We start from the raw sequence: 27,795 nt of genomic DNA, 5'->3' as shown, positions 1-27,795 counted from the left end.
CGACGCTATGACGAGCCCACGAAGAAGTCAACTGATGACGTCACCACTGAACCAGGAAGTGCCAACGACAGTAATCTAACCAAAACAAATTAAGGCGAGACCTCAGCTAAATAATATTTGTAATTTTATTACCGAGAAACCAACACGTCTCGACATGGATGGTAAGTTAGCGTCAAAATAACTCGTTTTGTCCTCGTCAAAACGGTTGTTTTTGTGACAGATAGCCAATTTTAGCTCGTTAGCTTGGGCGAATGTTGATGTTGCTGCTACATTAGAGTACTTCAATGACGTCATGTGTCACATTGAGAGACGATTTTACTAGTAATACATTACTAATACTACTATTTACACTTCAACTAATAGTTCATTCTTACACAGTCACTCGTCTGTCATTGTATATTCTGCCCAGTGAGTGTCAAGCCTTCATAAAATGGGTGCAACCAGAGAACCACTCAAATGTTTCTGTCAAAACTTATACATGTTTTCTTTGTTTCACTGGCTCTATTTAATCCAGGGGTCACCAACCTTTTTGAAACCAAGAGCTACTTCTTGGGTACTGATTAATGCGAAGGGCTACCAGTTTGATACACACTTAAATAAATTGCCAGAAATAGCCAATTTGCTCAATTTACCTTTAATAAATAAATCTATAAATATGCATTAAAAAATTGGTATTTCTGTCTGTCGTTCCGTCGTACATTTTTTTTTCTTTTACGGAAGGTTTTTTGTAGAGAATAAATGATGGACAAAAAACACTTAATTGAACGGTTTAAAAGAGGAGAAAACAGGAAAAAAATTAGAATTACATTTTGAAACATAGCTTATCTTCAAATTCGACTCTTTAAAATTCAAAATTCACCCGAAAAAAAATGAAGAGAAAAACTAGCTAATTCGAATATTTTTGAAAAAAAAAAAAAACATTTTATGGAACATCATGAGTAAATTTTCCTGTTTAAGATTAATTTTAGAATTTTGATGACATGTTTTAAATAGGTTAAAATCCAATCTGCACTTTGTTAGAATATTTTACAAATTGGACCAAGCTATATGTCTAACAAAGACAAATCATTATTTCTTCTACATTTCCCCCCCCCAAATTTTTTTAAAAGAAATTCAAAAGACTTTGAAATAAGATTTAAATTTGATTCTACAGATGTTCTAGATTTGCCAGAATAATTTTTTTGAATTTTAATCATAATAAGTTTGAAGAAATATTTCACAAACATTCTTCGTCGAAAAAACAGAAGCTAAAATGAGGAATTAAATTAAAATGTATTTATTAATCTTTACAATAAAAAAAAAATACTTGAACATTGATTTAAATTGGCAGGAAAGAAGAGGAAGGAATTTAAAAGGTAAAAAGGTATATGTGTTTAAAAATCCTAAAATCATTTTTAAGGTTGTATTTATCCCTCTAAAAGTGTCTTTCTGAAAGTTACAAGAAGCAAAGTAAAAAAATAAATGAATTTATTTAAACAAGTGAAGACCAAGTCTTTCATATATTTTCTTGGATTTTCAAATTGTATTTGAGTTTTGTCTGTCTTAGAATTAAAAATGTTGAGCAAAGTGAGACCAGCTTGCTAGTAAATAAATAAAATTTAAAAAAATAGAGGCAGCTCACTGGTAAGTGCTGCTATTTGAGCTATTTTTAGAACAGGCCAGCGGGCGACTCATCTGGTCCTTACGGGCGACCTGGTGCCCACGGGCACCGTGTTGGTTACCCTTGATCTAATCTAATCCAGTGCCTGGGTTGGGTAAGTGCAAAAGAATGCAAAGAGATGCCTCTTGGGATTTTACCTGATATTATGAATTGTCTCCTCTCTGAGCTGCCACCTTACCGTGGTAGAGGAGTTTGCGTGTCCCAATGATCCTAGGAGCTATGTTGTCCGGGGGCTTTAAGCCCCCTGGTAGGGTCTCCCAAGGCAAACTGGTCCTAGGTGAGGGACCAGACAAAGAGCAGCTCGAAAACCTCTATGAAAAGTAAAAACCCACGGGGAAGACCCAGGACACGTTGGGAAGACTATGTCTCCCGGCTGGCCTGGGAACGCCTCGGGATCCCCCGGGAAGAGCTAGACAAAGTGGCTGGGGAGAGGGAAGCAGACTTCCCTGCTTAGGCTGCTGCCCCCGCGACCCGACCTCGGATAAGCGGAAGAAGATGGATGGATGGATTACGAATTGTACTTCATTATGTATCACAAAATACCAATGTACAACATGGATTCCAAGTTAAACATACAAATCCCGTTTCCATATGAGTTGGGAAATTGTGTTAGATGTAAATATAAATGGAATACAATGATTTGCAAATCCTTTTCAACCCATATTCAATTGAATGCACTACAAAGACAAGATATTTGATGTTGAAACTCATAAACTTTTTTTTTTTTTTTTTGCAAATAATAATTAACTTAGAATTTCATGGCTGCAACGCGTGCCAAAGTAGTTGGGAAAGGGCACTGTTACATCACCTTTTCTTTTAACAACACTCAACGTTTGGGAACTGAGGAAACTAATTGTTGAAGCTTTGAAAGTGGAATTCTTTCCCATTCTTGTTTTATGTAGAGCTTCAGTCGTTCAACAGTCCAGGGTCTCCGCTGTCGTATTTTACGCTTCAAAATGTGCCACACATTTTCGATGGTAGACAGGTCTGGACTGCAGGCGGGCCAGGAAAGTACCCACACTCTTTTTATACGAAGCCACGCTGTTGTAACAAGTGCTGAATGTGGTTTGGCATTGTCTTGCTGAAATAAGCAGGGGCGTCCATGAAAAAGATGGCGCTTAGATGGCAGCATATGTTGTTCCAAAACCTTTTAGCATTAATGGTGTCTTCACAGATATGTAAGTTACCCATGCCTTGGGCACTAATGGACCCCAATACCATCACAGATGCTGGCTTTTGAACTTGGCGTTGATAGCAGTCTGGATGGTTTGCTTCCCTTTTGGTCCGGATGACACGATGTCAAATATTTCCAAAAACAATTTGAAATGTGGACTCGTCAGACCACAGAACAATTTTCCACTTTGCATCAGTCCATCTTAGATGATCTCGGGCCCAGAGAAGCCGGCGGTGTTTCTGGATGCTGTTGATAAATGCCTTTCGCTTTGTACACCTGTGGGATGTTCCAAATAAGTGTTTGATGAGCATTCCTCAACTACATCAGTATTTATTGCCACCTTTCCCAACTTCTTTGTCACGTGTTGCTGGCATCAAATTCTAAAGTTAATGATTATTTTTTGCAAAAAAAAATGTTTATCAGTTTGAACATCAAATATTTTGTCTTTGTAGCATATTCAGTTGAATATGGGTTGAAAATTATTTGCAAATCATTGCAATCCGTTTATATTTACATCTAACACAATTCCCCAACTCATATGGAAACAGGGTTTGTACAACATGGCTTCCAATTTAAACATAGATGGAATCTTTAATGGAGGCCAGATTGAGTGATCCCCCACAGTTCAAGGAGTGTCTCACCAAATGTTAAAATTGGCTGATTATAGCGGAAAGGAGTTTAAAAAATGTAACTCAAGATTTAAGATCAGTCTTCTCTGGTTTTCTTACACAAGCACACACCTTGTTGAGGGCCAAGTGCATGGGTTATAAAGAAGTCACAGATTTTTTATGAATATCGTTGTATCATGTCCAACATTCACACATTCTACAATTCTCCACCCAAAAGTAATCTATTTATTAATCCGCTGCCAAAGTTTGCCGGAGGCCACAGCCCACAGTTTTCAAGTGATCAGAAGTGTTCACGTATCGAAACGTTTGACTCAACTGGGACTTGTGAGCTCCCCCCAAAAATCCATCCATCCATCCATCTTCTTCCGCTTATCCGAGGTCGGGTCGCAGGGGCAGTAGCCTAAGCAGGGAAGCCCAGACTTTCCTCCCCCCAGCCACTTCGTACAGCTCTTCCCGGGGAATCCCGAGGCGTTCCCAGGCCAGCCGGGAGACCTAGTCTTCCCAACGTGTCCTGGGTCTTCCCCGTGGCCTCGTACCGGTCGGACGTACCCTAAACACCTCCCTATGAGGTGTTCGGGTGGCATCCTGACCAGATGCCCCAAATGGCTCGTCTCCCGGATGGCAGAGCTTCTCACCCTATCTCTAAGGGAGAGCCCCTCCACCCGGCGGAGGAAACTCATTTCGGCCGCTTGTACCCGTGAGCTTGTCCTTTCGGTCATAACCCAAAGCTTATGGCCATAGGTGAGGATGGGAACCTAGATCGACCGGTAAATTGAGAGCTTTTCCTTCCGGCTCAGCTCCTTCTTCACCACAACGGATCGATACAGCATCCGCATTACTGAAGATGCCGCACCGAGGTACTTGAACTCATCCACTGTTCAAGTCCCTCGGAGTAAGCTCCCCCCAAAAATAAAAAGTGAAATATCTCAGGTTACCCAGAATTCCTTTTTCCGGGGACATTTTTTCCATTGAAAATGAATAGGCCGTTCTTCAAAATTGCACAGTTCCAACATTTCTCAGCCGATTCGAACTGTTACAACATCCACACCCATATCAATCAATCAATCAAAGTTTACTTATTTAGGCCTTAATCACAAGTGTCTCAAAGAGCTGCACAAGCCAACACGACATCCTCTGCTCAGATCCCACATCGGGGCAAGAAAAAAACTTAACACAATGGGGTGAAATGGGAAACCTTGGAGGGGATCGCAGATGTGGGGAACTCTCCCCAACCCCCGGGCGACCGGTGCGATGGACGTCGAGTGGATCTAGTTAATAGTGTGAGAGTCCAGTACATAGTGGGGCCAGCAGGGGATCATTTTGAATGGAAACAAGTCAGCAGCCTGGAGACGTCCCCAACTGACCGACTTTGAACAGCGAGTGGGTCATCTGTGGTCCCCTAATAACCTCTCCAAGCAGGTAAGGGGGGCAGAGCAAAAAAGAGACGGCAGATCAACTGGTCTAAAAGGGGGGTATATTTAAAGGCTAGTGTATACAAATGAGTTTTAAGATGGGACTTAAATGCTTCTACTGAGGTAGCATCTCTAACTGTTACTGAGAGGGCATTCGAGAGTACTGGATCCCCAATAGAAAACGCTCTCAAGCCCGCAGAGTTTTTTTTAGGTTCTGGGAATAACTAATGAGCCGGAGTTCTTTGAACGCCAATTTCTTGCCGGGACATATGGTACATTACAATCAGCAAGATAGGATGGAGCTAGACCAGGCTTGGGCAATTATTTTGACTCGGGGGGGCAAATTTAGAGACAACAGTGTGTCTGGGGGCAGGTGTATCTATTTTTAGGAACACTAATTAAAAACCACACTCTAATGTCTGATTCAGTGCTAAAAACGTTATGACAGACCGCCTTAAAAAACGGAATTTAATTTTTCATTTGTTTACTGAATGAGACACTCAGAATGTACAGCCAAATAAAGAATGTGGGATTTACAATATTAAGAACGATAAAACACTGAATATTGACAACATATGAACCTCACCTACCCTCTCAATCTACATATTTTACAATCAAGCAAAACGTAACGAAAAAATGCAGCAAACACCACAAAATATGAACGCACAGGTAAAACAAAAAACCCCACCTACAATCTTAAATCATCACCAAGCTTTAGAACTTTGTTTTAAAAATCTCCTTCCTCATCTGTCTCCGTACTGCAAAAACTGAAATCTAAGTAAGATTAAATATCTCAAATAAGGGTGATATTTGCTTATTCTCTGTTTAATAAGATAATTCTTGTCACTAAGCTGATTTTATGTTAGTGTTTTACTTGTTTTAAGTGTTTTGGTCTTAAATGATCTCAATAAGAGATTACAGCTTGTTGCTGAGATTTGCTGACCTATATATCGAGTAAAACATGCTTGAAACTAGAATATTAACTGTTACAAAGCTGTGTCATCAACACTAACAGGCATAAAAATAATTTCTTTAAGTAATAATTTCTTATTTCAAGCATGAAAAAAAATCATGACTTTCACACATTTGTGTCTCATAATTAAAACAGATGACAGCCAAATGGACTTTGCTGTTTTATTTTCAATGAAACAATAGAAAATATGGACTCTTATAGTAGCACAGTTGTTATTAGTGTGAATATACTTATTTTAAGGTATTTTTGGGTTCATTGAGGTTAGCTAATTTTACTTGTTTTGGAAAGTTTTGACAAGCCAAATGTTCTTGTTCTATTTTCACATAATTCTACTTAGTTCAAATAATATACCTCTATTTATTTATTTTTTTATTCTTGTTTATGTACGCTGACTTTTTGTAGTGACACCCGCATTTCAGGCTGACACTGTGGAAACGCTCCCCACCCACACTGCTTGGTGCCTCATCTGAGCTGCTGTGACTTAGATGACTATAGTAACTCATTCGATTACCATAGTAACTGGTATATCGTGCAAAAGTGCAGATTCCAACCAATGAAATACTTTGTATAGTTCAAGACTTATAGTCATTTGAAAACATCAATGCACATCATAATGGCAGCTAGAGTTTCCATGTTAAAGATCTAAAAAAAATATTTGGGAATCTCCGGTGGGCCAGATTGAAAAGCGTTACGGGCCGCATGTGGCCTACGGGCCTTAATTTGCCCAGGTCTGAGCTAGACCGTTTGTGGTTTTACATATCGAACTTAAAACAAAATTCCTGGTTTTCACAGAATTCCCTAGAATTTTCTCCCATTTGACAATGAATAGGCATCATACAATCTACTGCATATCCCACCTTTCTCATCTGATTTGAACCGTTCCACACACTCCACTCATCCTGGACATTCAAGCCAGCATGTTTCCCGGTTCTGAAAATTCCGTCATTACCTGGGATTTTACAATAATTTCCCTCCATTGAAAATGAATGGGCAGTATACAAACCTCTCCACATGCCACATTTCTCAACCAATTTGAACCATTCCAACATCCACACACTCCACTCACCCAGATAATTCAAGCATTTTAGTTCCACTCATGTGTATTGGCGGCTTGGCGCACATAAGGCATTTAAATGCGATTCATACAGCAGTTGCAAATTATAGTTATCATTAGACTCCTCATTGTTTTGTTATGTTTTAAACAAAACTACTGAAGGTATTTGTACTGTTTTTCAAAACTTTTTAAATATAAATTAATAGACAAAAAATAATCCATCAAGATAGCATCAGCCAGCAAACTTCAATAGTGGCGTCAGCTATGGAACCATATCATGTAACTTACACCCTTACAAAGACATGAACAGTTTGGAATTTGTTGGGTAGGTTTTAGGGATGCACAAAAAATCGATGGGAAAAATAGCTTGATCTAGATTCGCAGTTACGATGCGAATTAATGTCTAAAAATGTTCTTTAAGAGATGTGTCACAAGCTGCAATAAAGACTCACGCTGCAATGTTGTTAGTATGACGGCCATCATTCCCTTCTTAACCCTATGTCTCCTCGCGAGATCTTACAAGCCAAGACGAGTTGGCCTCATTGAAAACACAACTTTCTTACATGCATTAATGTGTTGCATGCCATGTGTTTTACATGATCGATTATTTTGAGTGTTTCTATTAATGTCTATGAAAAAAAAATCCTCTTATACTGTTCTTCCGGGACCTTCGATTTAAAAGACTGTTGCCAAGTGCCTTTAAAGTACAACAAGACCACGAGGGTTCCAATAATTATCATACTACCGTATTTTTCAGGGTATAAGTGGCTCCGGAGTATAAGTCGCACCTGCCGAAAATGCATAATAAAGAAGGAAAAAAACATATATGTCGCACCGGAGTATAAGTCGCATTTTTGGGGGAAATTTGTTTGATAAAACCCAACACCAAGAATAGACATTTGAAAGGCAATTTAAAATAAATAAAGAATAGTGAACAACCGGCTGAATAAGTGTACGTCATATGACGCATAAATATCCAACGGAGAAGGTGCCTGGTATGTTAACGTAACATATTATGGTAAGAGTCATTCAAATAACTATAACATATAGAACATGCTATACGTTTACCAAACAATCTGTCACTCCTAATCGCTAAATCCGATGAAATCTTATACGTCTAGTCGCTTACGTGAATGAGCTAAATATTATTATTTGATATTTTACAGTAACATGTTAATAATTTCACACATAAGTCGCTCCTGAGTATAAGTCGCACCCCCGGCCAAACTATGAAAAAAACTGCGACTTATAGTCCGAAAAATATGGTAATTAAAATTCTAAACACAGCCTAGCACATTGTGTACAAAGTACTGCACTCTAATATGCACAAAGTACACATTTTTACGGAAAGTTGTGCTACAACTAAAATAACAAATACCTACTGTATATTTCCAGTCTGGTAGTAACTTGCATTTGTTTAGCATAAGAAGGGATGTAATGGACAACATAGAGCGTACAAGTAAACGTTTTAAGTTGTCCTTTGCACATGTCATAGTCTTGCAATGTCTGTTGTAGGGCTGGGCGATATGGCATTTTTTAAATATCTCAATATTTTTAGGCCATATCACGATATATAGCTCAATATTTTGCCTGAACCTTAAATTAACACTTGATGCGTATGATTACACCAGTACGAGGATTCTATGTGTCTACATTAAAACATTCTTTTTCATACTGCATTAATATATGCTCATTTTAAACTTTCAAGCACAGAGGGAAATCACAACTAAGTCAATTGACCAAAACTGTATTTATTAAACAGTTATTAAGCAGTGGCACAAAAAATGTCATTTCAAAACAGAAAGTGCAAGATTGTCAGAGACATTTTAAAACAAGCTACTAGTGCACTTTTGTGCATGATGTCAATAAGATGACATATAAAAACAACACTAAATTAAAGTGCACTTTTTGTACAGAACGCCACAATAATAGTTTAAAACAAATAAAGTGCACTTTTGTGCATGATGTCACACAAGATATTCCAATAACCGTCAAATAAAAATTAGCTGTAAAATAGGAAATCAAATCGCTATGTGGTAGGTTACTGTGGACGTTATCTCCTTATGTTGTTGAGTATTTTTTTCATACGGTGATATGTGGTAATGCTTGCCTCTGCATTTTGTTGGTGTGAAACCGAATGGAGTTGTTGACATGCGGAGTAAACACTCTTCATTCTCTAGTAGGTGACTTTTCAAATGATGGTACATATTAGCAGTAATGCTACTTTTTTGTAGAAACGCATTTGCCACACACTGGAAATATTCCGGTTGCCTGTTCCAGTGGTTCTCAAATGGGGGTACGCGTACCCCTGGGGGTACTTGAAGGTATGCCAAGGGGTACGTGAGATTTTTTTTAAATATTCTAAAAACAGCAACAATTCAAAAATCCTTATAAATATATTCATTGAATAATACTTCAACAAAATATGAATGTAAGTTCATAAACTGTGAAAAGAAATGCAACCATGCAATATTCAGTGTTGACAGCTAGATTTTTTGTGGATATGTTCCATAAATATTGATGTTAAAGATTTCTTTTTTTTTGTGAAGAAATGTTTAGAATTAAGTTCATGAATCCATATGGATCTCGTATTACAATCCCCAAAGAGGGCACTTTAAGTTAATTATTACTTCAATGTGTGGACATCTTTATTCAGAATTGAATCACTTGTTTATTTTTTTAACAAGTTTTTAGTTAGTTTTATATCTTTTTTTCCAAATAGTTCAAGAAAGACCACTACAAATGAGCAATATTTTGCACTGTTATACAATTTAATAAATCAGAAACTAATGACATAGTGCTGTATTTTACTTCTTTATCACTTTTTTTCAACCAAAAATGCGTTGCTCTGATTAGGGGGTACTTGAATTAAAAAAAATGTTCACACGGGGTACATCACTGATAAAAGGTTGAGAACCACTGGTCTGTTCGACATATTCCCACTTGAAGCCAAACCACCGGCAGACGGTGGACCCCCTGCTGTTTTTCTTGGAAATGAATTCTTCCTTCATTTGTTACCAGATTCGCACCTTCTTCCTCTCGTATTACCACTCGCACCGCAGCTAACGTTAACCATGGTGCTACCTCTCTGCTCCGCTTGGGCGTATACGTATGTTACGTATGTAAGAAGGTGCGCTTGCTGTCTGTGAGAAGGGGAGACAAGAAAGAGTGGGAAGAGCCTTTAGTGTAATTGTCAGTAATATGGACAGTAATGCCAGCAGCTAAAAGCAACTGCGTGAGAACATATACTCGAATATCACGATATAGTCATTTTCTATATTGCACGGAGACAAACCGGCGATATATCGAGTATATCAATATATCGCCCAGCCCTAGTCTGTTGTCAATAACACTCACTCTACTTAGAAGCAGAGTTGTGAAGTCAGGACATCATGAAGGTAACTTGGACAGGAAGAACAATCTGGAATGTTTTTCTCCTCTGCTTCTTAGCCTTTTTGCATCGCCTCCATTCAATTCTCTACAAACCCTCCTTGAAATGGAAAAGATTCAATCTTAGACGTATGTTTTGTATTTAGTGTGATGGATAAAGCATTCGGCTGTGCCATTGTTAATGTTGTCAATGCTCTCCTTTTGCTCTTCTACAGAAACACTTTTCCAATTAAAGGTACGTATCGAAGTATGTTTGAATGTGCTTTGCGACAATGTAATGTATTCATTTCTTTCCCTTTGTCCGCCAGTTTACCTCCAAGCAACTGGAGAGACTGGCCAAAAAGGCAGAGAAAGAATCTGAGAAGGAGCAGGCCAAAGTTAAGAAGGTGAGCAAAATCCACACATTTGTCAGTGATTTCAGTCTCCATTTCTATAGAAACACCATTTGTCAGTCAGTGTTTGGGAAATTACTTTTAAAATTATTAGTTTCTTTCTCAAAACAAGTAATTGAATTACTACCGGAATTTCTCATTAATAAATTTTATTAATTACTGTAGAAATATATATTTTTTAAATATAAAGTATAGGCAGTTAAGAGATGTTTAATGGCTAATGTGTGCCTTTTTAAAAGGCGGTACCTGTTGCCAAGCGATGTGTGACGTCAGCGAGGGTCCAGAGAGAATAGTATTAGCTCTAGCACTAGCTTGCTTTATTGTGCTAAAATATACGCTTCAGATAAAACAACGTTAAAGGCCTACTGAAACCCACTACTACCGACCACGCAGTCTGATAGTTTATATATCAATGATGAAATATTAACATTGCAACACATGCCAATACGGCCAGTTTAGTTTACTAAATTACAATTTTAAATTTGCCGCGGAGTTTCCTGTTGAAAACGTCACGGAATGATGACGCGTGTTTGTGACGTTATTGGTTGGAGGGGACATATTAGCCTAGCACCACTTACGGCTAAAAGTCGTCTCTTTTCATCGCGCAATCACACAGTATTTTGGACATCTGTGTTGCTGAATCTTTTGCAATTTGTTCAATTAATAATGGAGAAGCCAAAGTAGAAAGATGGAGGTGGGAAGCTTTTAGCCTTTAGCAACACATACAAACGGTGTTTCCTTGTTTAAAATTCCCGGAGGTGAAGCTTTACTATGGATCAGAGCGGTCAAGCTAACATGGATCATGACTACATGTCAACCGGCAGTTTTCGGAGAGAAAATTCTGATAATAAGTCGCCTCTTACCGGAGATCAGCGGAGCTTCTGTCCTGCTGCAGCTTCGTGAGAGACTGGCGTCAACACACCCGTGGACACACCCCTCCGACTATCAGATACTATTTAACTCACTAAAACACTAGCAACACAATAGAAAGATAAGGGATTTCCCAGAATTATCCTAACAAATGTGTCTAAAAACATCTGAATCGCTCCCAATGCAATCGCCTTTTTTTTTTTACTTTTTTTTTCTAGTCCTTCACTCTAAATTTCCTCATCCACGAATCTTTCATCCTCGCTCAAATTAATGGGGAAATTGTCGCTTTCTCGGTCCGAATGGCCCTTGCTGCTGGAGGCTTACAATATAAACAATGTAAGGAGCTCTACAACCGGAAACGTCACGCGCACATCGTCTGCTACTTCCGGTAAAGGCAAGGCTTTTTTATTAGCGACCAAAAGTTGCAAACTTTATCGTCGATGTTCTCTACTAAATCCTTTCAGCAAAAATATGGCAATATCGCAAAATGATCAAGTATGACACGTAGAATGGACCTGCTATCCCCGTTTAAATAATATAATCTAATTTCAGTCGGCCTTTAAAACAATCTTAGTTTTGAATTGATTAGTATTTGAATTTAAACCACATCTTTATTGAGATCTTAGAAAAGGAAACTTCATCTGTATTATCATTGTTATAATATGTATTAAAATTACAGTAAAAAGTATTTTCTGTATTTTTTGTTTCCAAATGTTTCAAAAAAACAGCACAGATGAGGACAATAATACATAAGACAGTTATGTGCAACACATTTCATTTTTTCCAATGTAACAGCTATTTTTCCGGCTAAAAACTGTTTGACAGCATGTACTTGACTGTAGAAAGATAAGATGACCATTCAGCTCTTTTTATATGAACCAACAGAGGGCGCTCCAGCTCTGCTATTGGTCAAGGTGGGCGTCAAAGTTATTTGGCTATTTGTTTCTATTCATGGATTAGCTTGAAATGTGAACTTTAACTTTTTTTATGAGTTGTCCTATTATAAGACTGAGTAAAAACAAGATGACAATCACAAAACCAACTTCCTCCTTTAGTATTTTGACATCCTCATTCACTCCACTTTTAGTACCATGGCAACATGAACATCCACACGTACAGCAATGTTAGCGTTGAATGAATGAAGAATTCAAGAAGCATATTTAGCTGCAAAAACCTCCTAAATAGCATCAATAATTCAATACCATAACTACTCGTTTGTAATAACTTCCCACAGTTGTAAATCTGCATATTCACAAGAAATGACGAGCAGTGTCACTGATTGTACAAAATATCTGCAATAGACGAGACCAGTGAGGAACATGTGAAACGGTTACCTCGGCAACCGGAGTCTGGTGTGTCAGAAGCAGCTAAGTCATAGGTGATGATCAAACTGCTTTATACAGCACAGACAATATTGGCTCCTAAAGGGGTCTATTATATTTTTTTTCTACATTTAAAACACTTCCTTGTGGTCTTCATCAGTAATTCTTAAACTGTGTTACATCACCTTTTCTTTTAACAACACTCAATAGACGTTTGGGAACTGAGGAAACTAATTGTTGAAGCTCTGAAAGTGGAATTCTTTCCCATTCTTGTTTTATGTAGAGCTTTTGTCGTTCAATAGTCTGGGGTCTCCGTTGTCGTATTTTACGCTTCATAATGTGCCACACATTTTTGATGGGAGACAGGTCTGGACTGCCAGGAAAGTACCCGCACTCTTTTTTTTTACGAAGCCACGCTGTTGTAACACGTGCTGAATGTGGCTTGGAATTGTCTTGCTGAAATAAGCAGGGGCGTTCATGAAAAAGATAGCGGTTGCTCAGTCTTTTACAAGAAAAGATGGGGCTAAGTACACCCCTTTGTCCACAACTGCGTGAGCAAATACTCAAACAGTTTAAGAACGTTTCTCAAAGTGCAATTGCAAGAAATGTAGGGATTTTAACATGTACGGTCAAAAATATCATCAAAAGGTTCAGAGAATCTGGAGAAATCACACCACGTAAGCGGCATGGCCGAAAAGCAACATTGAATGACCATGACCTTCGATCCCTCAGACGGCACTGTATCAAAAACCGACATCAATCTCTAAAGGATATCACCACATGGGCTCAGGTACCCTTCAGAGAACCACTGTCACTAAATACAGTTTGTCGCTACATCTGTAAGTGCAAGTTAAAGCTCTACTATGCAAAGCGTAGTCCATGCAAGATGGACTGATGCAAAGTGGAAAAGTGTTCTGTGGTCTGACGAATCCACATTTCAAATTGTTTTTGGAAACATTCGACATTGTGTCATCCGGACCAAAGGGGAAGCGAACCATCTAGACTGTTATCGACGCAAAGTTCAAAAGTCAGCATCTGTGATGGTACGGGGATGTATTAGTGCCCAAGGCATGGGTAACGTACACGTCTATGAAGGCACCATTAATTCTGAAAGGTACATACAGGTTTTGGAACAACATATGCTGCCATCTAAGCGCCGTCTTTTTCAAGGACGCCCCTGCTTATTTCAGCAAGACAATGCCAAGTCACATTCAGCACGTGTTACAATAGCGTGGCTTTGTAAACAAAGAGTGCGGGTACTTTCATGGTTCGCCTGCAGTCCAGACCTGTCTCCCATGGAAAATGTGTGGCGCATTATGAAGCGTAAAATACGACAGCGGAGACCCCGGACTGTTGAACAACTGAAGCTCTACATAAAACAAGAACGGGTAAGAATTCCACTTTCGAAGCTTCAACAATTAGTTTCCTCAGTTCCCAAACGTTTATTGAGTGTTTTTAAAAGAAAAGGTGGTGTAACACAGTGGTGAACATGCCCTTTCCCAACTACTCTGGCACATGTTGCAGCCATGAAATTCTAAGTAGATTATTATTTGCAAAAAAAAAAAAGTTTCAACATCAAATATCTTGTCTTTGTAGTGCATTCAATTGAATATGGGTTAAAAAGGATTTGCAAATCATTGTATTCCGTTTATATTCACATCTAACACAATTTCCCAACTCATGGAAACGGGGTTTGTAGAATGAACTTATGCTGTCTTTAAGTTAAAATGGAATGGTAAATGTTTTTTGGTGAAAGTAATGACCACAATAATTCATGAAGTCAAGCTCAGTAGTTAAAATGATCCTTACATGTTTGTTCCTGGATACTATATCAATCAATCAATCAATCATTATTGACATAGCCCTAAATCACAAGTGTCTCAAAGGGCTGCACAAGCCACAACGGCATCCTCGGTTCAGTCCCACATAAGGGCCAGGAAAAACTTACAACCCAGTGGGATGTCAATGTGAATGACTATGAGAAACCTTGGAGAGGACCGCAGATCCTCTAGGGGAGACCGGATGCAATGGACGTCAAGTGGGTCTAGCATTATATTGTGAAAGTCCAGTTCATAGTGGATCAAACATAATAGTGAGAGTCCAGTCCATAGTGGGGCCAGCAGGAGACCATCCCGAGCAAAGACGGGTGAGCAGCGCAAAGATGTCCCCAACCGATGCACAGCCAGCATCGGTCCAACCCCGGATCCCGACCCCGGATCCCGACCCCGGACAGCCAGCACTTCATCCATGGCCACCGGACCTGTGCCCCCACCTTCCACAAGGGAGAGGTGGGCAGGAAATAAAAGAAATGGCAGATCAACTGGTCTAAAAAGGGGGTCTGTTTAAAGGCTAGAGTATACAAATGAGTTTTAAGATGGGACTTAAATGCTTTTACTCAGGTTGCATCTCTAACTGTTACCGGGAGGGCATTCCAGAGTACTGGAGCCCCTATAGAAAACATTCTATAGCCTGCAGACTTTTTCTGGGCTCTGGGAATCACTAATAAGCCAGAGTTCTTTGAACGCAGATTTCTAGCCGGGACATATGGTACAATACAATCAATCAATCAATCAATGATTATGTATATAGCACTAAATCACTCGTGTCTCAAATGGCTGCACAAACCACAACAACATAAGGCCAAGGAAAACTCACACCCAGTGGGACGTCGGTGACAATGATGACTATGAGAAACCTTGGAGAGGACCGCATATGTGGGCAACCCCCCACCTCCCCATCCCCTCTAGGGGACCGAAAGCACTGGATGTCGAGCGGGTCTAACATGATACTGTGAAAGCTCAGTCCAAAGTGGATCCAACACAGTAGCGAGAGTCCTGTCCATAGTGGAGCCAACAGGAAACCATCCCAAGCGGAGGCGGATCCCCAGCGCAAAGATGTCCCCAGCCGATACACAGGTGAGTGGTCCATCCTGAGTCCCGACTCTGGACGAGCGGTCCATCCTGGGTCCCAACTCTGGACAGCCAGTACTTCATCCATGGCCACCGGACCGGACCCCCTCCACAAGGGAGGGTGGGACAGAGGGAAAAAAAAGAAAAGAAACGGCAGATCAACTGGTCTAAAAAGGGAGTCTATTTAAAGGCTAGAGTATAGAAATTAGTTTTAAGATGGGACTTAAATGCTTCTACTGAGGTAGCATCTCGAACTGTTACCGGGAGGGCATTCGAGAGTACTGGAGCCCGAACGGAAAACGCTCTATAGCCCGCAGACTTTTTTGGGCTCTGGGAATCACTAATAAGCCGGAGTCCTTTGAACGCAGATTTCTTGCCGGGACATATGGTACAATACAATCGGCAAGATAGGATGGAGCTAAACCGTGGAGTACTTTATACGTAATTAGTAAAACCTTAAAGTCACATCTTAAGTGCACAGGAAGCCAGTGCAGGTGAGCCAGTATAGGCCTAATATGATCAAACTTTCTTGTTCTTGTCAAAAGTCTAGCAGCCGCATTTTGTACCAACTGTAATCTTTTAATGCTAGACATGGGGAGACCTGAAAATAATACGTTACAGTAATCGAGGCGAGACGTAACAAACGCATGGATAATGATCTCAGCGTCAATAGTGGACAGAATGGGGCGAATTTTAGCGATATTACGGAGATGAAAGAAGGCCGTTTTAGTAACGCTTTTAATGTGTGACTCAAAGGAGAGAGTTGGGTCGAAGATAATACCCAGATTTGTTACCGTGTCACCTTGTTTAATTGTTTGGTTGTCAAATGTTAAAGTTGTATTATTAAATAGAGGTCGGTGTCTAGCAGGACCGATAATCAGCATTTGCATATTCTTGGCGCTGAGTTGCAAAAAGTTAGCGAACATCCATTGTTTATTTCATTAAGAAAGGCCTCCAGCTGACTACAATCCGGCGTGTTGGTCAGCTTTAGGGGCATGTAGAGTTGGGTGTCATCAGCATAACAGTGAACGCTAACACCTTATTTGCGTATGATGTCACCTGTCTAACATGCTTCTGCCTGGAGACTTTGTATGTGTAAGTAATATACAACTATCATTGTTTGATACTTGTTTGTAATAACAAATGTGTTGTTTTAGACTGCAATATTGTTCTATTAAAGACAGTTATTATGTATGTCTAGCTTGTTAGCTGTTGTGTAGCGGCTAGCTGCTTTACTTTTTGTAAATGACTTGACCTAAATACAAAACAAACCCCACCTTGTCTGTTTATTGGAGGACATTTTGATGTTAACTGGCTGTCAAGCTTTGCATGACACTGCAGGACTGCTTGTATTGGAGACATTTTACATGCATGCACATTAGAGATGCGCGGTTTGCGGTCTCATCCGCGGAGTCCGCGGGTGACATGACAAAAAAATAGATTTTAAATAGATTCAGGCGGGTGGCGGTTGAACCATTTGGAAATATATGATATACATGGTTCAGAGATCGGTAACTTTTACCGTTCAAAGAGCAATTTTGGACCTGTGTCACTTAGCGAAAAATACATTAGTTGACGTAAACATTCTCAAGTATGTCTTCCGACAGTCACCCAGTTAATAAGTATTAGGGCGTGCTATGAAGCCTTTGCCTTTGACGCCTTCTACAACATGTACAATTTTAATTGCAAGTCCAGCAATATGTTGTGTGTGGCTTCCTCTGACACACGCACACGACTGCAAGGCATACTGGGTGATACAGAGTACACTAATGGTTGTGATATAAACAATTTTAACACTCTTACTAATAGGTGCCACGCTGTGAAGCCACACCAAACAAGAATGACAAACACATTTCGGGAGAACATCCTCACAGTAACACAACATAAACGCAACACAACAAATACCCAAAATCCTTTGCATCCATGACAAACCACCCCACTAGCAGCAAACACCGCCCCCTCCTCCCCCCGTGAGTCGGTAAGGTGGGCGGGGTTGGGGGCGCGGGGGTGTAAAGTATATTCAGGAAATGTCATGGATGCAAAGGATTCTGGGTATTTGTTGTGTTGCGTTTATGTTGTGTTACTGTGAGGATGTTCTCCCGAAATGTGTTTGTCATTCTTGTTTGGTGTGGTGCCACAGCATGGTGCATATTAGTAAGAGTGTTAAAATTGTTTATATCACAACCATTAGTGTACTCTGTATCACCCAGTATGCCCTTCAATCTTGTACGTGTACCCGCGGAAGCTGCATACAACATGTTACTGGACTGGCAAACGGTTCGTACATGTTGTTGAAGGTGTCAAAGGCAATGGCTTCATAGCACGCCCTTATTCTCGTCATCTGAATGAGCGCTATCAGATATTCGCGAGAACGTTGGCGGCTCCCATTACCTTCTTTACTTTGTGACATGGGTCAAACTAGCTCTTTTACTGGTAAAAGTCGCCGACTCCGGATATATAACAACGGGCGGGCGGTTGCGGTTCTGATAAAATGTTGGTTCGGGTGGATGACGACTTTAGTGATGCGGTTGTGGATGATATAATTGCCTATCCGCGCATCTCTAATGCACATGTAATATGATCCGATCAAACTGCCATCCGATATCAATATTGGATCAGAACACCCCTAACTTAAAGCTGTACGAAAGTTTTACAGCAACAGATGATAAAATGAAAGGTCAACTTCATACCTTTTGTACATCAAGGGAGCTTAGTGTTATAGCTCAGTGGTTCTCAAATGGGGGTACACGTACTCCTGGGGGTACTTGAAGGTATGCCAAAGGGTACGTGAGATTTTTTTAAAAATTGCAACAATTCAAAAATCCTTTATAAATTTATTTATTGAATAATACTTCAACCAAATATCAAAGTAAGTTCATAAACTGTGAAAAAAATACAACAATATTCAGTGTTGACAGCTACATTTTTTGGGGATATGTTCCATAAATATTGATGTTAAAAATGTGTTTTTTTGCGACGAAATGTTTCGAATTAAGTTCATCAATCCAGATGGATCTCTATTACAATCCCCAAAAGAGGGCACTTTAAGTTGAGGATTACTTCAATGTGTATAAATCTTTATTTATAATTGAATCACTTGTTTATTTTTCAAAAAGGTTTTAGTTATTTTTATATCACTTTTTTCCAAATAGTTCAAGAAAGACCACTACAAATTAGCAATATTTTGCACTGTTATACAGTTTAATAAATTAAAAACTGATGACATAGTGATGTATTTGACTTCTTTATCTCTTTTTATCAACCAAAAAGGCTTTGCTCTGATTAGGGGGTACTTGAATTACAAAAGTGTTCACAGGGGTTACATCACTGAAAAAAGGTTGAGAACCACTGTTGTAGCTGACAAAGTAAATGAGTGTAATATCTAATCATATATCATCAATAATGAATGTATTGTATTTTTATGAATACTCTTGTGTTTTTTTTGTAACACAGGCTCTCCAACAGAAAAATGTGGAAGTTGCTCGAGTGTATGCAGAGAATGCAATCAGGAAAAAGAATGAAGGTCTGAACTGGCTGCGTATGGCGTCTCGCGTCGATGCGGTGGCTTCGAAAGTGCAGACGGCCGTCACCATGAAATCAGTATGTTAGTATTGCATTGCTAACATGCTAACTTTTAGCACGCTAATGTAAGCGTGCCAGTTTTTTAAGCACATTTTGCAGGTATTCACCCAAGAGTCATATATTTTGTTCTTTCATGCATGCCAACCGATAAAGGGGAACTGCCCTTTTTTTGGAATTTAGCCTATCGTTCACAATCATTTATGAAAAAGACATGACGATGGATGTATTTCTATGCACGGACTTTTATTTATGTTTATTTACGAGATAGAATGCATTAAAAAAAATCCATCTTCATATCTATACGCCAATATGCATCCTATCTCGTAAATAAATGTAAATAAAAGTCAACTTATAACGAAGTCAATGGGAAGTTATCTATTCCGCTCATAAAACCCAATAAAAAATAACTTCCAAAAAGCGCTAAAAATATCCCATTTACATATTATGACTTGAATATTAAGTATTAGGGATATTGTTGTTGTTAAAGCATATTTCTTTTTTTTTTTCCTGTCCAGCGTCTCAGGCAAATCGTATAATTAATATAGATGCCCATATCGGCTGTTCAGATGTCCTTTACAAAAGAGAAGTGTAGGATACTTGTTCCCCTTTTTGAATTTGACTTTATTAAATGTATTTATATTATCATTTGGTGCTGCCGGGCAGGAGGGGATAGAAAGAAAAAAAGGAGAACTATTTCTAAAGGCGCTGTGATCACTAGTGTGTGTTCCTATGTTAACATCTTCGAGTGGTAACAAGTTCCCTCGCTTTCTTTGCTTGGGAAAATTTATTGGATATCACAAATAATGTCTTTCACCTGGGAAGTAAAAGGACAAGGATATAATCCGACATGTTGGTACACTTTGACATCCAATTTACACCCGTAAATGGCGAGAACGACAGAAAAAGAGGCTTGGTTGCACCCCCCTATTCTTCGCGAGGATTATAGAACCTTTATTTAACCAGAAAAGAAACCCATTGAGCTCAAGATCTCTTTCACAAGGGTGATCTGGCCAAGAGGTCAACAGCACATGTCACAGAGCAGTTTCAAATAGTAATATGTTTAGACATACATTTTAAAATATATAAAAGAGAACTGTATAACAATAAAGATTTACACCTTTTAAAAACACAGGCAATGTGCAAACGTCTCTAGCTGTCTGTCACTCAGGATAGAATGAAAGGCTCCAAATGGAAGTAGTTCTGTGAGTTTAAATTTCGTCTGCAATGTATTCCATGCCATAAGAGCAGCAATGCCAAAAGCTCCTCTGCCAAACTCAGTCCGTGCATGGGGAACAGTTAAAACATACAAATTGTTAGAACTTAATGCGTAAAAGCTGCTTTTTCTTTGTAACAAAGTTAGTATGGAGGCATTAAACCTAAAAGAGCCTGGTAAATGATAGTCAGCCAATGTGTGTATCGGCGTGCACTCAATGAAGATAAGTCTGACTTCATATACAGTTGACAGTGGTGGGTGAGACTACGACAGCCAGTAACAAACCTTAGTGCTGAGTGAAAAACTGTGTCCAAGGACTGAAGGCATTTAGAAGAAGCACTAAAATAAAGCACGTCTCTATAATCAATTACGGGCAAGATAGTCGCTGTCACCAATTTCTTTCTGACTTTAAGAAAAAAGCAGTTTTTATTTCTAAAAAAGAAACCAAGCTTTACCCTAAGCTTAGAAACCGAGTTGTTAATATGGGCTTTAAATGAAAGCTCCTGATCAAGCGTAAAACCCAAGTATTTGTCATTTAAGATTTGCTCTAAAGGGTTTCCATTTGATCCATCCATCTTCCTCCGCTTATCCAAGGTCGGGTCGCGGGGGCAACAGCCTAAGCAGAGAAACCCAGACTTCCCTCTCCCCAGCCACTTTGTCTAGCTCTTCCCGGGGGATCCCGAGGCGTTCCCAGGCCAGCCGGGAGACATAGTCCTCCCAACGTGTCCTGGGTCTTCCCCGTGGCCTCCTACCGGTTGGACGTGCCCTAAACACCTCCCTAGGGAGGCGTTCGGGTGGCATCCTGACCAGATGCCCGAACCACCTCATCTGGCTCCTCTCGATGTGAAGGAGCAGCGGCTTTACTTTGAGTTCCTCCCGGATGGCAGAGCTTCTCACCCTATCTCTAAGGGAGAGCCCCGCCACACGGCGGAGGAAACTCATTTCAGCCGCTTGTACCCGTGATCTTATCCTTTCGGTCATGACCCAAAGCTCATGACCATAGGTGAGGATGGGAACGTAGATCGACCGGTAAATTGAGAGCTTTGCCTTCCGGCTCAGCTCCTTCTTCACCACAACGGATCGGTACAACGTCCGCATTACTGAAGATCCACTCTTCCCTCACTCGTGAACAAGACTCCTAGGTACTTGAACTCCTCCACTTGGGGCAGGGTCTCCTCCCCAACCCGGAGGTGGCAGTCCACCCTTTTCCGGGCGAGAACCATGGACTCGGACTTGGAGGTGCTGATTCTCATTCCGGTCGCTTCACACTCGGCTGCAAACCGATCCAGTGAGAGCTGAAGATCCCGGTCAGATGAAGCCATCAGGACCACATCATCTGCAAAAAGCAGAGACCTAATCCTGCGGTCACCAAACCAGAACCCCTCAACGCCTTGGCTGCGCCTAGAAATTCTGTCCATAAAAGTTCTGAACAGAATCGGTGACAAAGGACAGCCTTGGCGGAGTCCAACCCTCACTGGAAATGTGTTCTACTTACTGCCGGCAATGCAGCCCATTTTTCTTCAAGTGCCTCCTTAGTGTGCATTTTGAAACAGCCACACCACAATTTTTCAGAGTCCTGTACTTCAGCTGAAGTTATTTGTGGATTTTTCTTTGCATCTCGAAAAATTTTCCTAGCTGGTGTGGCTGAAATGTTTGCCAGTCCACCTGAATCCCTCATTTTCCATTTCTTAATCAGCGTTTGAACACTGCTGATTGGCATTCTCTATTCTTTGGATATCTGTTTATGCCCCTTTCCTGTTTTATGCAGTTCAATTACCTTTTCTTGCAGATCCTTTGACAATTATTTTGCCTTCCCCATGACTCAGAATCCAGAAACATCAGTGCAGCACTGGATGAAAGATGCAATGGTCTGTCAGAAGCCCAGAAACTCACTTACTTTTTATACACACACATTAATTTCAAACAAACATGTCTCAGGTGAGGATTGGAACCTTGATTAGCCATGCAAACCTGTTTTTGTCAACTGTTGTGCATGTTATCAGATCAAAGTCACTGGGTTATGTTAACTTTTGATCAGGGTCATTTGGGTACTTTCTTTTGTCATTTTGATTTAAAAAGAGTGAACACAGTTGTTTGCCAATAAATAGTTTCAGACAACCATTAAGCATGAGTGGAGGAAATGTTTTTGTGTTATTATTCATATTCTCTGAAGAATGGCCAAGAAATCCTAAATTCTCCAAGGGTATGTAAACTTTGTGGATAACAAGGTGTTTGATTTCTTGTGATACAGGTGACTAAAAACATGAGCCAGGTGACCAAGGCCCTGGACAAAGCTCTCCACTCTATGGACCTCCAAAAGGTCTCTGTTGTCATGGATAAGTTTGAAAGCCAAGTCCAGAACCTGGATGTCCACACCTCGGTAAGTGCCCATGGAAGCACGCATGTTGTAACTTTTGATCACACGACATCTTTCCCACTCCCAGGTGATGGAGGACTCCATGAGCTCAGCAATGACACTAACCACGCCGCAGGAACAGGTGGATGACTTGATCCACCAAATAGCAGAGCAGAACGGTCTGGAGGTGATGGACCAGCTGGACAAGTTGCCCGCAGGAGCCACCTCGGTGGGTGCAGAGAGTTCCCGCGCCCAGGAGAAGGAAGACCAGCTTTCTAGACGGTAATAACAATCACCACTTTCACTTTACAAACGGGCCTGGAATCAAAGATGACGCACGACAGAACTAAGTATACTTCTATTTTGTTCCTTTCTTTACTCCTGTTTCCAAAAGTCAGAAAAAACTACAGATGTCCGCTATTATCGCCCGATAAATGCTTTCGATTGTAATATGGGTTTCAAAAAGTAAAATATATGACTTTTTAAAACGCAGCTGTGTACACGGACGTAGGGAGAAGTACAGAGCGCCAATAAACCTTAAAGGTGCCTTTGCGTGCCAGCCCAGTCACATAATATCTACGGCTTTTCACAAACACAAGTGAATGCAAGGCATACTTGGTCAACAGCCATACAGGTCACACTGAGGGTGGCTGTAAAAAAACTTTAACACTGTTACAAATATGTGCCACACTGTGAATCCACACCAAACAAGAATGACAAACACATTTCGGGAGAACAGCCGCACCGTAAAACAACATAAACACAACATAACAAATACCCAGAATCCCTTGCAGTACTAACTCTTCCGGGACGCTACAATATACCCCTCCCCCCCAATACCGCCCACCTCAACCCCCATCCCCCATATACGGAGGTCTCAAGGTTGGCAAGTATGCAAAACTGTACTGAATAAATTATGTGTTGTTTTTTTTGTTTAAAGTTTTGGTTGGATTATGGAATCTGTATAAAAGCAGCTTCCATGGAATGCTCATTCACAAACATGAATGAGGCGAGGGTCACCTCTTTGTGAACGAATGCGTGAGCAAATTGTCCAACAGTTTAAGAACAACATTTCTCAACCAGCTATTGCAATTTGCAATAGCTGTTTGAGAAATTGCAATTTGCAATTTAGGGATTTCGCCATCTACAATCCGTAATACCTTCAAAAAGTTCAGAGAATCTGGAAAAATCATTCCACGTAAGCCATGATATTATGGACATTCGATCCCTCAGGCGGTGCTACAACAAAAAGCGACATCAGTGTGTAAAGGACATCACCACATGGGCTCAGGAACACCTCAGAAAACCACAGTCAGTAACTACAGTTCGTCGCTACATCTGTAAGGGCAAGTTGAAACTCTACCATGCAAAGCGAAAGCCATTTATCAACAATGAGTTTATAGTAGGTGTGTGAATGATCAACAATCAATATTATTGGCAGAAATAGAGGGCCCCAAAACCAAATTTTGCCTAGGGCCCCATGGAAGCTTGGTGAGAGGAGGGTAAAGGTAACCTAATTTCATTTTTATAGGGTTCTAATTATGTAAAAAAAAAAAAAAAATGTATTTAGAAGGTACTGCATTAAAAAGCGATATCAGTGTGTAAAGGATATCACCACATGGGCTCAGGAACACTTCAGAAAACCACAGTCAGTAACCACAGTTTGTCGCTACATCTGTCAGGGCAAGTTGATACTCTACCATGCAAAGCGAAAGCCATTCATCAACAATGAGTTTATAGTAGGTGTGTGAATGATCAACAATCAATATTATTGGCAGAAATAGAGGGCCCCAAAACCAAATTTTGCCTAGGGCCCCTTGGAGGCTTGGTGAGAGGAGGGTAAAGGTAACCTAATTTCATTTTTATAAGGTTCTAATTATGTAAAAAAAAAAAAAAAAAAACATATTTAGGAGGTACTGCGTCAAAAAGCAATATCAGTGTATAAAGGATATCACCACATGGGCTCAGGAACACTTCAGAAAACCACTGTCAGTAACTACAGCTGGTCACTACATCTGTAAATGCAAGTTAAAACTCTACCATGCAAAGCGAAAGCCATTTATCAACAATGAGTTTATAGTAGGTGTGTGAATGATCAACAATCAATATTATTGGCAGAAATAGAGGGCCCCAAAATCAAATTTTGCTTAGGGCCCCTTGGAGGCTTGGGGAGAGGAGGGTAAAGGTAACCTAATTTCATTTTTATAGGGTTGTAATTATGGAAAAAAAGAAAAAAACATATTTAGAAGGTACTGCATCAAAACGCAATATCAGTGTGTAAATGATATCACCACGTGGGCTCAGGAACACTTCAGAAAAGCAATGTCAGTAACTACAGTTGGTCGCTACATCTGTAAGGGAAAGTTAAAACTCTACAATGCAAAGCAAAAGCCATTCATCAACAATGAGTTTATAGTAGGTGCGTGAGTGATCAACAGTTAAGATTATTGGCAGAAATAGAGGGCCCCAAAAACTAATTTTGCCTAGGGCCCCATGGAGGTATGGTGAGAGGAGGGTAAAGGTAACCTAATTTCATTCTTATAGGGTTGGTATTATGTAGAAAAAAACGCATGTAGAAGGTACTGCATCAAAATGCGATATCAGTGTGTAAAGGATATCACCACATGGGCTCAGGAACACTTCAGAAAACCACTGTCAGTAACTACAGTTGGTCGCTACATCTGTATGGGCAAGTTAAAACACTACAATGCAAAGCAAAAGCCATTCATCAACAATGAGTTTATAGTAGGTGTGTGAATGATCAACAATCAAGATTATTGGCAGAAATGACGGGCCCCAAAACCAAATTTTGCCTAGGGCCCCATGGAGGCTTGGTGAGAGGAGGGTAAAGGTTGCCTAATTTCATTTTTTATAGGGTTGTAATTATGTAAAAAAAAAAAAAAAAAAACGTATTTAGAAGGCCGTTTGCTGTTTTTTCTATATTTATTCATAATATTTTTCCCCCATGTCTTTTTCTTTTCATTCGTGTGTTGCAGGTTGGCAGCCCTGCGGAACTGAGAGGCAACAAACAAAGCCAGCCTCTGGTGGTGGGAGAACTTTCTGTATTTGTGCTCGACCATTACACACACACACACACACACACACACACACGGTAACCTGAGTTTACCTATAAAACTCAGGTGTATCCTCCTCTTTTGTTTCTGTATGTCATTTAACCCTCCATAATGTTCCTTCTTTCTATTTTATACAATAAGTTGTGTGCTCTCAACATCCAAACTGTTTTTTCAACTCCTTTACAGCGTAGGTGTCCAAAGCGTGTAAATGCACTTAATGAACTGAGCATGTCAAGGCTGGAAAGGTTTTTCAACGGGTGGAAAGATGCTCTCCAGCCTTCCCTCAATAATACACTTACGTGGTCAGCGATAACCCAAACTAACACGTTTGTTGCAGAGGTCAATAAAAAGGTGTTAGCCAGGAAATAGTTCGCATGTCCACAGGTGTTGCATTTGGACACCACCCACTGGAGTTCCTGCATGTAAAACTTGATGATGAAGGACATGTTATTAATATTGACGCTGCACAATCCTCGCTTAGTACACTCAGTTTTTTTACCAAATTTACGCCTTCATCCATACTCGAAATGCCTATGATTGGGCGACGCTCGCTCTTCTCCTGACAGTGCCTGAAGGAAAAGTGATGATGCTAAAACACACGCGATGATGCTATGTGCTTCTTTCGGACAAATTCCTTATTCAAAGCTTTTTGTCTGACATCCCACAGGTTCAGCTTTTATTTTGTAGATGTGTATAGAGCAGGCCTGGGCAATTATTTTGACTCTGGGGCCAAATTTAGAGGGGAAAAAATGTGTCTGGGGGCCAGTATATCGGATTTTTAGGAACACTTATACAAAACCTCACTAATGTCTGGTTGAATGTTAAAAACATTATGACCGCCTGAAAAAACGGAATGGAATTTTGCATATGTTTTGCTGGATGAGACACCCGGAATGTACATGAAAATAAAGAACGTGGGATTTACAATATTAGCTACGACCGATAAAACACTGAATATTGACAACATGAACGTCACACACCCTCTCGATCGACATATTTTACAATCAAGCAAAATGGAACAAAAATGCAACATACACAGCGAAATATGAACGCCAAGGGTAAAAAAATAAACCTACCTACAATCTGATATATCTGATATATCACTAAGCTTGAGAAGTTTGTTGTAAAAATCTCCTTTTTTACAACATTTCAGGCTGACACTGTTGAAACGCTCCACTCCCACAGTGCTTGGTGCCTCATCTGAGCTGCTGTGACTTAGATTACCATAATAACTAATGAAATTACCATAGTAACTAATGAAATTACCATAATAACTAATTACATTACCATAGCAACTAGTATATCATGCAAAAGCCCAGTTTCCAAACATTGAAATACTTTATATAGTTCAAAACTTACAGCCATTAGAAAACATCATAATGGCAGCTACACTTTGCATCTTTAAAGATCTGAAAAAATTATTAGGGGATGTCTGGTGGGCCAGATTGAAAAGCTTAATGGGTTGAATGTGGCCCCCAGGCCTTAACTTGCCCAGGTCTGGTATAGAACCTAAATGCTGTCTTTAAGAGCAGCATATATTGAAAGACATCAAAAGGGTTTACAACACGCACATTTTTCTTGTTGTTTGAACTACTGAGTCGTTATTTTTCTGTCACATTTAAAAAGCTTCTTTTCCTTCTCTGGGGAAGCCAGGCCTTGACTTTCTTGTGCTTCATTCAAAGCAAAGGAAGGTTGTTTTTTTTCCCCCTGACTTTTTACGCTGACATCAGGACTTTGCTGCACTTTCAATGATGTTTTGGAAATAAAACATGATCTTCAAACCTC

At 40.0% G+C, this 27,795-nt stretch overlaps 1 protein-coding gene across 1 annotated transcript; it reads left to right on the top strand.

Annotated features, from left to right (window-relative positions):
* LOC133568231 (charged multivesicular body protein 1a) lies at nucleotides 1-27,795 on the top strand. The gene is made up of 7 exons (XM_061920031.1): nucleotides 1-161; nucleotides 10,508-10,527; nucleotides 10,601-10,678; nucleotides 19,239-19,385; nucleotides 22,832-22,960; nucleotides 23,025-23,218; nucleotides 25,933-27,795. The coding sequence occupies exons 1-7, from the start codon at nucleotides 155-157 to the stop codon at nucleotides 25,952-25,954; spliced, it is 597 nt and encodes a 198-aa protein (XP_061776015.1). The 5' UTR covers nucleotides 1-154; the 3' UTR covers nucleotides 25,955-27,795.

Source organism: Nerophis ophidion, linkage group LG14 (genome assembly GCF_033978795.1).
Source record: "Nerophis ophidion isolate RoL-2023_Sa linkage group LG14, RoL_Noph_v1.0, whole genome shotgun sequence".
Classification (NCBI taxonomy): Eukaryota; Metazoa; Chordata; class Actinopteri; order Syngnathiformes; family Syngnathidae; genus Nerophis; species Nerophis ophidion.
The sequence above is the reverse complement of the archived record's forward strand: the minus strand, read 5'-3'. Positions and strand labels throughout refer to the sequence as shown.

Excerpts from the sequence above, each read along its gene's own strand:
- LOC133568231 (XM_061920031.1), top strand. Across the intron at positions 10,679-19,238 it reads AGCAGGCCAAAGTTAAGAAG|GCTCTCCAACAGAAAAATGT; the intron begins GTGAGCAAAATC and ends TTTGTAACACAG. Across the intron at positions 19,386-22,831 it reads CGGCCGTCACCATGAAATCA|GTGACTAAAAACATGAGCCA; the intron begins GTATGTTAGTAT and ends CTTGTGATACAG.